The sequence below is a fragment of the Octodon degus genome, unplaced genomic scaffold, assembly GCF_000260255.1.
Source record: "Octodon degus isolate 3935 unplaced genomic scaffold, OctDeg1.0 scaffold00001, whole genome shotgun sequence".
In the NCBI taxonomy this organism is placed as follows: Eukaryota; Metazoa; Chordata; class Mammalia; order Rodentia; family Octodontidae; genus Octodon; species Octodon degus.
The window spans coordinates 30,354,281-30,366,254 of NW_004524577.1; the positions used below are offsets into that span (position 1 = coordinate 30,354,281).

Sequence of the window (11,974 nt, forward strand, 5' to 3'; positions counted from 1 at the left end):
TCCTTCTCTTGGAGGTTGCTTTTTTTCTGGGTTTTTTTGTTGTTTTGTTTTCTGTTTTTTGCAGTACCAGGGATCAAACGCAGGACATTGCACTTGCCAGGCAAGCATTTATTCCAATGAGCTATCCCCTAAGCTCCATGGTTGCTGGTATTCTGTCTCCTTTCTCCATGGTCCTGCTTTCCCTGATCTCCTTTTCCTTCTGTGCATTCAGCCACTTCTCTTTCCTCTCTGCACTCACTCTCAGTTCTTCAATGTCAGGGTAAAGCTCAATGCCAATAGCCCCTCCTGTCATATTACTAGTGTTTCAATTAACAACATTGTCAGCTTCCTTACACCTACTTTAGAGTCCAGTCCACCTACGGCTCCTTGAAGTAGAATAACTACTGTACCCCTGAAGCTACACCAAAGTGATCACCTCAATTATTACCAGTGACTTCTGAATGAATAGATTTAGGGCCTCTTTCTCAACTGTCATTGATTTTCATTTGTTTGAATTATTTGAAGCTGGCAGTCACCTGCCCTGTCACAAAATTCCTCTAAGACTTCCACATTTGGTGGCTCTTCCATGAAGTCTTCAGGGTAATCATCAATGCATGTGGCTGTCATATCTGTTCCCACCACTCATTTTCCTATTTAAATCTTTGAGTCCGACTTTATATATATCTAAATTTAGTTACTGAAAGAAGAACATACCATAAGTATAGTTTTTGTCAGAAAAAAAAGAAATGGCTGACTCGGTGACGACAGGAATTTTGCAGACCAACTAGATTAGAGTCCCAAGAAACTTGCTATGGTGAAGAAATTGCTGCTTTCTTTTCAACAAGACAGAATTAATCTCTCTGTGGATCTATGGCTGAGAACTAGGAAGAGAATAAGGAAGGAGGTAAACTGCTTCAATAAAAGATATACAAAGAAGATGTGACTCACTGACTATTCTCACTAAAGGTCTATCTGGGTCATGCATGAGGTCCCTCTACTTTCATGGAGCACACTGAAAAATCAACCCTGGGGCCTTGTGCAAGTGCAACATTGGCTGTTATCTTTTCTTTTTCATTTTATTCTCATTCAGTAGTTTCCTTTGAGTATTACAGTATAAGGCATGGTTTGCCCAACACATTTTCCATGAAAACTTTAAACTAGATAATCTTGGCCTCACACAAATTCATTATCTTGAGTTTAATTTAGGATCCATCTTCAAATATATCTGAATTCTTCATCAAAGGAAATTTATAGCAGATCCAACTGCATAATTCTTTCAATTCCCTGTTCAATTCAGTTCTTCAAATCATTTTTGTGTTGCCAAATTTTTTTTGTTCAAAAATTAATTTGTCGTTGGGTGAAATATTCACCAACAGTTTGAGAGAGTCTGTTTCTCTATTTACTATACAACGCATTTCTCAAGTGTAAATTTATTTTCAGCACTTTCATCAAAAACTCCCAGGAAGATTGTATTTCCCTTGAACAAATCAGATAAGTATTGTAACTATAAATTGGCATAGGGGCATCTATTATTAAATTTTTGGAGTATTTTAATTTGAAGATGAAAAATTCTGACATGCTTCTGATGATAGTAGTACTAATTGGAATATATTTCTTCAGTCTTTTATTTTAAACATAATTATTCTCTTGTTATTCTATGTTCTTCCCATCTCTCCTAATGTAGCAGCAACAAATCCCTTTTCTAATTTTAAATAAATGAATAAATAAATAAAAGTTTTGTGAAATATACATTTTTTGCCAGTTAGAAAAGAATGTTTCAACTCTTGGAAGAAAATGAAATAGGAGCCAACAGAAAATTAGGCTAAAATCACCTTGTCAGAAATGACTGAAGGCTACTGAGAAAATGAACAAGAAAAAACAGAAACAAACACACAAATGAATATAAATGGGTAGAGTCAGACTGCAAAGAGAAGAAAATAGGTCTCTGAGGAAAACAGCAAGGTAGCAAATGTTTAGAGTACACCAAATACCTCTGCTCAGCTCTTCTAGCTTTCGGGCACATCCTGCCAAGCCTTTACTAAAGTTTCAGCCTTATTTGATTTCTTTCCTTCATATATACCTCCAAATCACCAGATATCTTCTCTGCCTTCCTCAGACAGCAAACAAAATTGGTAAATATTTGGCATTGCCCACTCAGGGACAGGAATGTGCAAAGGCCTTGAGGCAGAAACATTGACATGACCCCAGGTTTACTTATCATTGTGCAAAGAAGCCCAAAGTGTTTCTCTCTTAAAAAAAAGTAGGAAAATAGTACACAACTATTCTATCCCACATGGTCATATGTGCCAAATAATTTGCACAAGCAAGCCACCTATATTAAGAAGATGTCAACATTGTGAGTGGGGACAGAGACCTGGCCATGATCTGTCCACAGAGAAGTTAAATCCAACTCAGGGCCTAAACCATGAAGAACATTCTGGAAATGTTTGTCCAGTGAACCACAAAAGAATGAAGGAATTCTTCAGTAGATAATGTGGGGCAGACCAGTGGAATTAAGAAAGAACACTACCCTGCCATAAAGAAGGATAAACTTAAATCATTTGTAGGAAGACAAGTACATCTTTGAACTACAATGTTACCAGGAAGTAGAGCTTGAGTCTGACACCTCAGACCAATCAGCCGTCCTGACACGTAAAACTGCAGTGTTAGGTGAGAGAAATCAGATATACAAGTGAAATATCACATTATTCTCTTATATGAAAAACCCCAAAAATAAATAAATTAAAGGCAAACATAAAAGATAGGTAATAGGAAATAAGGAGAAAGAGCTTTTGCAGATGGAAAGGAAATCCAGAGATAGTGGATGGGGTCACAAGGAGAGAGTATAGGGCTGAGAAAAGTAGTGAGCTGTATTGTGTCACATGCCACCTCTTGAAGATGAATTCCATCATATGTACAGAGAACATGACTGTACTGATAAAAATATTTTTAAAAAAGAAAGAGAAGTTTGAAGTGTTTGTAGTAAGATGCTTTCATCAATTTCTGACCCTGAAACATAGTAGCTGCTTTTATAAATATGGTAGATGTAGGAATAAACCCCCCAATCAGAGGCAGTTTCATAATTGGTGGGACACAGTGCCAATGAAAATGTAGGGACTCCTGCATAAATACGGAAAAAGTCCTATTAACATAGTGGAGTAACAGAGAGTTCCTCACTGATTGACTTATAATGGTCTGACTTGAAATTTTTGGGGCTTTGCAATGGCATGAAAGCATATTCACATAATTCAGTAAATTACATAAAACATTCAGCATTTTATTACAGAGGGGTTGTGTGTTAATTAATTTTGCCCAAAAGTAAATATAAATGTACTGAACACATTGCAGTTGGTTAAGCGATGTTGTTGGTTTAGTGTACCGTATAAAGATTTTTTTCTTCTACTTTATGTCTCTGTCTTTGTCTGTGTGTGTCTCTCTCGCCCACTTATTTTGTGATGTTTTAGCTATTTAATATTATTCTAAGAATAAAAATTTTGCAGTTTAACATTAATTTTGGAATTCTTTACATTTGGTAATGCTAATGCTAAGTGCAAAGATAAACACAGGGAACTTCACATGTATGGGAATTTCAAGAATGAATCACGTGCACTTCATTCATCCTGGAGCAGTGAAAACATTTCACAAAACCAACTCAATGATTTTTTTTCTTTTTTTAACTTCTTAAGACACTCTATCTTCAATGTTCTAATAAATAAGGGAAGACTAAAAAGAAAAGAAAGTATGGTTACACTGTCTTTCCTGTCCTTTCTAATTCCAGTGGATAACAAAGTGACATAGGTAGATAAGATACATGGAATTCCTTGGTTGTTCGTGTTTCTGGCAATAACCCTGCTTCATTCGATTCTCTAAGCAACTTCTTTCTTTATTTATTGTGTGTGTGTGTGTGTGTGTGTGTGTGTGTGTGTGTGGCCAGCTCAGCCCACCTGGGGGCAGGGCTGGCTGGCATGTGGTACTGGGGGATGGAACCCTGTGCTTTGCTAAGCTTATTCTAAGCAGGTGCTTTAGACCACTGAGCCATCTCACCAGCCCCATCTAAGCAACTTCTTGTGCAAAAGCAAAGCAAGTTCCCCAGGCTATTGTTCCTAATGTATCACACTTACCTTGTGCTTATTTTTCAGCTTGCTGAATTAACATTCATCCAGGCTCTTCAAGAATTCTTTGTCCATGGGCCAGCCAAATAGCTCATTGGATTAAAGTGCCTGCAAGCAGGGGCAGGGGCGGCAGTACAATCCCGGGGCCTGCCATGTCGGCCCTGCCTCCTGAGCTCACTGAGACAGCAATTGAGACTGGGCGTGGTGGCACACGCTTGTAATCCCAGCTCTTGGGAGGCTGTAAACAGGCAGATCCCTACAAGTCCCATCTAGTAGTGAGACCTGAACACCCCATATACACCCTTCCCTAAAATACAAAAAAAACAAAAAGGAATTCTGTGTCCATGGGTCCATTATGAGTACTGTATGCATACGGAGCAACAGTGAACTAAAGGAAGATATTTCGTCTGTGTCACCTCTGCTAATGCTCAATTGCCCATTGAATTTCATTCACAAAGCACAAACTGTCAGGCTGGTGTGTGAAACTCAGAGGTCAGGGTGCAACCTGGTATAAACATAAACCAAGGTCAAAATCTGAAACTTTGTAAATATTCTACAATTATTTGTTGAATGAATCACTAAAAGAATATAGCTGAGTGCCAGGACCATAGGCAATAAAATTATTAAGATTCGCAACACAGAAGCAGAGGAGCATCAAACCTAGTGTAAGGCCCAAAACAACTGCACGGGTCTCAGGTGCCTGAAGCTCGCCTCATGGCCAATAAATTGAAAAAGAGAAAGCAGAGTAGCAGTATATGAGTACGTCATTGTGATATTGATATTGATAACAATATAGTTAACAACTTATAAGTGTTTCCAATGGTCAGAAAACACACTAGGCTCTTTTATTGGCAGTAATTTATTTAGTCTAAATAACTACTTTATAAGGCAGAAAATAATATCCTTAATTTGAGTTCAAGATATGTACTATTTTACTAAGAATACAAGATTAGAATTCAAGCAGTCTTGCCCTAGGCCTGAGTAATGACCACAGATCTACACAGTTGCCAGCATTCTGTTAACATTGCCCACTGTAAGTTATTTGCATAGATTATTACATAGATTTGCATAATTAAATCCTCATGATTTGAAGACAAGTACTACTATGTTAGTGATTTTACAGAATAGGAAAACTGTCTTGGAGGGTATAAATTACTCTTGCACTACAAAAGACTAACAAGTGTTAAAGATGAATTTCAAATTTAGATCAGCCCAACTCTAAAGTTCATACCCTTAACCCTTATGCTAAGAACTTCCAAGGAGCACCTCGCTAGAAGATACAGACCTAATAAAAAAGATCCATGTGCTAAAAACATAACTGTACCAGGACAATAATTCTTACACAATATTTTCAGAGTAAAGACCCAACTGTCATACATATATAAAATGAATATGTGTCAAAGAATTTTTTAGCTCATTAAATAATGAAGAGTCTAGAAAAACATATAAAATTAGCTCAGCAGAAAATCTGAAGGAGATGTAAATAATCAGGAATGCTGAAATAAATTTGCCAATAGATATAAAACTGATCCATATCTGTATGAGAAGGTCAGTTACATTTCTCCTAAATAAAAATTTGTGACTTTATGGGCAGGAATCATACACATCAGTGACAGCTTTCTAAAACTTATAAAATGATAATGTATCTCAAAGAATATGAAAAATTCTGACTCATGAATTAAGATGCTCTGCAGAAAAGGCCTCTAGACATTTTCTAACTTTCCATGGAAAGGACACTCCTTTAGTAATCTTTTAGCACATTTTTTTCATGAATTTTCCTGATTTAGTAGAGAAATCCATTCTTCTCTGTTTTTTTCTTTTTATGGAACACATCTAATAAAATCTCAACCCCTTACTGGCTGAGACAACTTTCTCCTTGCCTTTTCCTGAGGTAATTTCATAATGAGGACCATACGTTCCTGGCAATTGTCCTCGGTAGATAGCTTTTAGGTACTCTACTGTTTTTTATGGTTATGTCACTATTTCACTATAAACAACTATATTAAACATCTTCTGCTCCTATAAAATATTATATCACAATAATCTTCAAAGAATTTAGCTATTAGTAAGGTACAGATTCCCAATGAAAAGGCACTATATGTGAGCAGTAATGTTGAATTGTGCTGGATCATGGAAAAGTCTAGAAGTCCTTGGCCAGGGTTAGGGACACAGATATTAGGGCATTCAGTGATACATATCATGACTTGCAGGTATTTCAATATCTTACTTGTACAGCTGCATTTCTCCATGTCGGCAGGACCCCCATTTCCCCCATCCTAACACATGACTTCACCTCCTATTCCACAGGGAAAACAACAGCTGTCAGAATCTCTTCGGGGCCGAGGAGATGGCTCAGCAGAATAAGCGCTTGCCTGGCAAACGCAGGGTCCTGAGTTCAATCCCCAGTTCCACCAAAAAAAAAAAAAAAAAAAAAAAAAAAAAAAAATCTTTTAGCTCTCAGCTAACAAATGAGGGTTCCTATAGTGCATCTATTCCATCCTTTTCTCATTCTAGAGTGTAAGAAACAAAAAAGAACATCTATGACACAAAGAAATATGGAAAGTGTCTGATGTCAATTATGCACAGGTTGATGGATTAAAAAAAAGAGAAAGAGACAAAATTGATTTTTAAAAATGCAGTAATACAAAGAAAGTACAAGAAATCACTAAAAGGAAGTAAATATCCATGGTTGTCCCCTTTATGTTTTACTAAACTACAAGGCAATATGAACAAGAGTGATCAAATATACATGGGACCTGTAGGAAGATCCCTCCAAGGAAAATTTGTCATGAAGCACTTCAAAAGGTTCTCAGCATAAGTACATTAAGGAACCTGATTATAAATTCAATTGAAATGAACCCAAGGGACATTTGTAATACATCAAATCCTTAAAAATAAGAATTTTATGTGCACTTCAGATAAGTAGAGAAATTGAATTTATTTTGAGGACATCACAAAGACGCAAAAGACCAAAAATGCTAGGGAAATATTTTAGACTTTCACTTTAGCAGGCAAAGATAAAAATGCTTTCCCTGCCTTTTGAAGTGGGTTATGTGCTAGGCGTGTAGATACACTGTGAGGGAAACTGACCTCAAGGAGAAACAGACTAGGTACTGATTTAATATATTCTCCTAGAATGCAAAGAAATTTGATTACAGAACACTGAAATATGGTGTTTTCAAATGCTATATTTTAGGCCACTATGCCCAGTTAGACTGGTAGTTCCTAAGTTTGAACTCAAATTACAGTCTTTCAGAGCACTTGATATAGCACCAATTGCTGGACTTCCTAACCAGAGTTCTTAACCCAGTAGGTCTGGGATGGAGCCTGACCTGTTCCCAGATGATACTGGTGCGGCTTAGAGAAATCGCTGCTCTAAATTATACTAAAACTAAAATAAGCCAATGCAAAAATACTTGTTTTGAGTGAAGGGAGGGGAAATAAATGGATAAGTTTTTTTAAATCCTTACTTCTGAAGAAATCATTCCCAAAAGCTTTTGACAAAATGCAATACTAATTGATTCAGAATATCAAAATTGAAGAAAAAAAAAACAAAAACTGTCCTTGTCCAAAGTCCCTTCACTGTATTTGTCCATCAATCACAGCATTTTTTACTGATTGTTCTGTATGTATTTACCTTTTATGGTTTTTGCCATTTTCCTAAGATTTCTCTGTCCCTAGCACCACTGTCCTTGGAGTGACTTCCTGACATTTGCTGTCGCCTTTTTGTTCCTAATTCTTAGCACACCTTCATTCCACCTTGCTCCTTGCTCTGCAGGCTTCAGTGAACTGCTGACTCCCCTGGATTCTCTGCATTGTTTGATTTCATTCCCATCCTATTAACTCCCTGCAGACCAGGCTAACTAAAAGTGAACATTCTAAACGGAAATTAGACCCACTGAAGCCACGTAGATGCGATAATCTCAATTCGGAATAGAATAAAAGGTCAGAATATCCCCCTATGCCACCAAAAGGATAGCACTTCCTGTCTGTCCTATTCAGGGAAGCCAGGGAGATGACAAGATGATATTATATAAGGACTTACCCTGGCATCTGAACTTCTAAAGTATGAGAAGACATTGTAGTTTCAGCTATCTCAAGAAAGAGAACAGTTAACAAAAACAACAGGGATGGATGAAAAGGTAAGTTTTTTTTAAAAAAATAATAATAATAAGTAGAAAACAGTTGTTAGGACATGTGTCCAGGCCAAACATTCATGGACATCTCTGTCACCAGATTCAAAATACACTAAATTGTGTAGGAGAAAGGGATGGTGGGAAAAAGGTAAGAAATAAACCCATCTAAATTAGGAAAACTCATCAGTACTTATAACATTCAAACCAGAACATAGGGGAAGAGGTACAATAGGGATGGAAGAAGATAGGGTGAAAGCCTCACTAATTTTTTTTTTTTTTTATTTTAGGTACCGGTCTAGAGTGTTCAGGGTCTCACTACTACATCAGACTCATAGTCCTGCCTGTTTACAGCCTCCCAAGAGCTGGGATTACAGACCCATACCACCACACACAGTCTCAACTGCTGTTTTAGCATGCCCTGGGGGCAGGTTGGTCAGTAGGCCCAGGATTGAACTCCAGGCCTCTGCACCAGCTTGCAAGCATTTTAATCCACTGAGCTATTTGGCCAGCCCAAAACATGAATAAGGCATCTAGCAGCATAATTTATAATAGCTAAATCTTGAAAACAGCCCAGATGCCCATCAACTGAGGGGTGGATAAATAAGATGAGGTCTTTTTATACAATGGAGTCCTACTCAGCTATAAAGAAGGATAAACCTGAGACTTTTATAGGTAAATGGGTACAACTTGAGATCACAACTCATAAGTGAAATAAATCAGGTTCACATATGTAAACCTCATATTGAGTCCCTGCTGTAAGAAACTAAAAGAATAAGTAAGTTCTAAACGGTAAATATATACTGTAAAATGGGAACAAATTCAAAAGAAAAAAGGGAAAAGGACAGAAAGGAAAACAGAAAAGTATGAGTCAATTAGATTATTAGTGTCTCTTAGTTCACTAAAGAAGAAGGTTTGTGCTAATATAGATTGGAGAAGGTTTTATAAGTATATCTTATACCCTGAGCAATTACTTTCAAGGTAAAAACATATGATGCACTAACTATTGTTATTCTCCTATATTTTGTTGTGAAATTTCATTTTGCCTTATTGCATAAAATAAAACTAAAATTGGAATAAATAAAACAGGTTCCAGAGCTGCTGCCTTTCAGTCTGGACCTGGGAAGCACGTGCCCCAGTGCCTGCCCTACGGGCACTCCAGGTTCCTCCTGGTTCTCAGTCAAGATGGCCGCTCTCTGACTGTGAATCTCCTTAAGGAGGAACAGATGCCCCAGAATAAGACCTTTTCCAGTGTCACTACATCACTGTCCAGACTATAGAGGGTTTAATTGGAGTTGTGCCAGTTGGCCTTTTGATCTGACATGTGGTTGAAGCAGTACTATTAAGATGACCTGGGAACAACATCAGTTGCCCAAAGTTAGAAATAAAAATAGTTCACAAAGTCCCACAGTTCTGTCCTGATGCCCAATGGTGCTCACTTGTAGCCCTGGTTAGTCTGAAGTAGCCCAGCACCTCTGGGACACCTGGGCAGGCTCCAGTTGCACCCTTCTGATAAATGTGTTATTCCGTTACACAGCTTCACCCACCAGCCTCGTCTGACCTTTCTCCCAGATGGTCACAGCCTGAGATCCAGTGTACAAATCCAATACAGCATGTCTTGTGCATGACTGTCTTAAAGGATTTTATTTTGTGTAATAATATGTACTGCCAAATAATATAAAAATAATAAGATCTACCTGTAAACAGTGCAACCAAGTGTCACACCAACTGCAATACCAAATAAACCTTGAACAGTGAAAATAAAATAAAATAAAAGTTAATAACAGTTTTGACCTCTGAAGCTAGACTCTGTCAGTTAGGAAAAAAAAGGCAGCTAGACTCAGGCAATGACAAGGACCAAGATGAAGAACTCAGGACCAGCAAGTTCCTAGATAGAAAAGAAAGAAAAAGGGAAAAAGAAATCTATACATATGTATACAGAACGATTTGGATAATTGTACTACTGATTTCTGTTGGTCTATTGAAAGAAGTTAATGCTTCAATTTTTTTCTCTCTCCTTTTTAATATTTTATAATTTTGACCAATTTTTCATGCTTATATTTGATAATCTGAACAACGAATTTGAAGACAACAATATGCAATATGCCAACCATTGTTGAATCCTTATCATTTTGTTTAGTAAAAATCGATATCATTTCTAATGTTGTATTTACTATTTTTTAACCTATTTTAAAAAATTTTAAAGGTTAATACAAATACTTCAAACTTTTCCTCCACTTAGTCCTTAGCCAAAAGTACCCATCCAAAATCCCCACCATTCACCAAAGGACACGACAACAAAGCACAGATTAAGTTCCAAGGGCCAGAGGAAATCCAAAGTTAATATAAAAGACAAGACAGGGAGCCAATCAGATTCCAGCAGACTTTGTAGGCCAAATTGCTTAACAAAAGGAGCTGCAGACAGGAAATTCAGGAGCGATTCACTTTGTTTTTTTTTTGTTTTGTTTTGTTTTGTTTGGAACCTGCAACTTTTATTCATGCCCCCAGCCAAATAAAATCACAAAGGCCCCTACCCTAGACCTGCTCCTGGGAGCCAGAAGTATATAAAGTGCTGGTGTGTGACTATTCTCAGGAAGGCCAAAGGGAGCAGGGGCCCCACCCCTGGACCAAAGCAGCAGGGCCTCTGTTGAAGGACAGGGCACTGGCCTGGTTCCCTGAGGGTCAAAGGAAAGGTGGGGCCATCACCACCTCGGGGCTGGGAGACTCTGCAGTCCTGGGCAGGAGGGAGCTAAAAAGAGTGCCCTCGGCACAAGTCTTAAGGGTGCAATTCGGGTTGGGGCGACACCTTTGTGAGGGGGGCAGGTCAGCGAAGTGAGGGGATCTCAGAGAATAGGGCAGCCCCTCCGGCGCTTATTCTTGCGGACCTGGAGGCCGGCACGCGTAGCCATCTCAAATACCTCCCGAACACCCTCCTTAGTCTTGGCTGAGCATTCAAGGTAGCCAAAAGCACTGATCCGATTTGCCATGTCCCGGCCTTCCTCAGAACGAACAGGCTCCTGCTTCATCTTGGCCAGCTCTCTCCTGGTGTGCTCATCTTGCCTCAGGTCCTTCTTATTCCCCACCAGGATGATGGGAACATTAGGGCAGAAGTGTTTCACCTCCGGGGTCCACTTCTCTGGAATGTTTTCCAGGCTGTCTGGACTGTCCATGGAGAAGCACATGAGGATGACATCAGTGTCCGGGTAGGAGAGAGGCCGCAGACGGTCATAGTCTTCCTGCCCTGCAGTATCCCACAGAGCCAGCTCCACCTGCTTCCCATCCACCTCTATATCCGCAATATAATTCTCAAAGACTGTAGCGACGTAGACCTCTGGAAACTGATCCTTGCTGAAGACAATGAGGAGGCAGGTCTTCCCACAGGCGCCATCCCCAACGATCACCAGCTTCTTTCGGATCGTAGCCATGGCTGGGGCTTCTGCTCCACCGCCTCCAGCTGTGCCGCGATTCACTTTGGAATCCCCTCTACTTGTCCAGAGTGGCTGTGGGCACCATCTGTTCTCCCACCTCCTCTCCCTTCCCTCCCTTTTCCCACCTTCAGATAAACTGTCTTCTTTTATTTTAAACTGCTTCTTTTACCAACACTGGGTTTGGGGCCTCTGCAAGCTGCACGCTCCAGGAGAGCGTGGTGTGACACAGCAGGACAGCGGCTTGCTGCCCATCCAGGACATTACAATATTGCATAGCGTGGTGTGGCGAGCAACCCCGCCCAGACGTTACAGTAAATTTCAA

The 11,974-nt window shown here is 39.1% G+C and overlaps 1 protein-coding gene across 1 annotated transcript; it reads right to left on the minus strand.

The window, feature by feature from the left end:
* Positions 1-10,721: 10,721 nt before the first annotated feature.
* Rhoc (ras homolog family member C) lies at positions 10,722-11,681 on the minus strand. Its single transcript, XM_004623054.2, has one exon. The coding sequence runs from the start codon at positions 11,647-11,649 to the stop codon at positions 11,068-11,070; it is 582 nt and encodes a 193-aa protein (XP_004623111.1). The 5' UTR covers positions 11,650-11,681; the 3' UTR covers positions 10,722-11,067.
* Positions 11,682-11,974: the final 293 nt, after the last annotated feature.

What these genes read in the sequence shown, in the direction of transcription:
- Rhoc (XM_004623054.2), bottom strand. Translation starts at nt 11,649, where the DNA reads ATGGCTACGATCCGAAAGAAGCTGGTGATCGTTGGGGATGGCGCCTGT.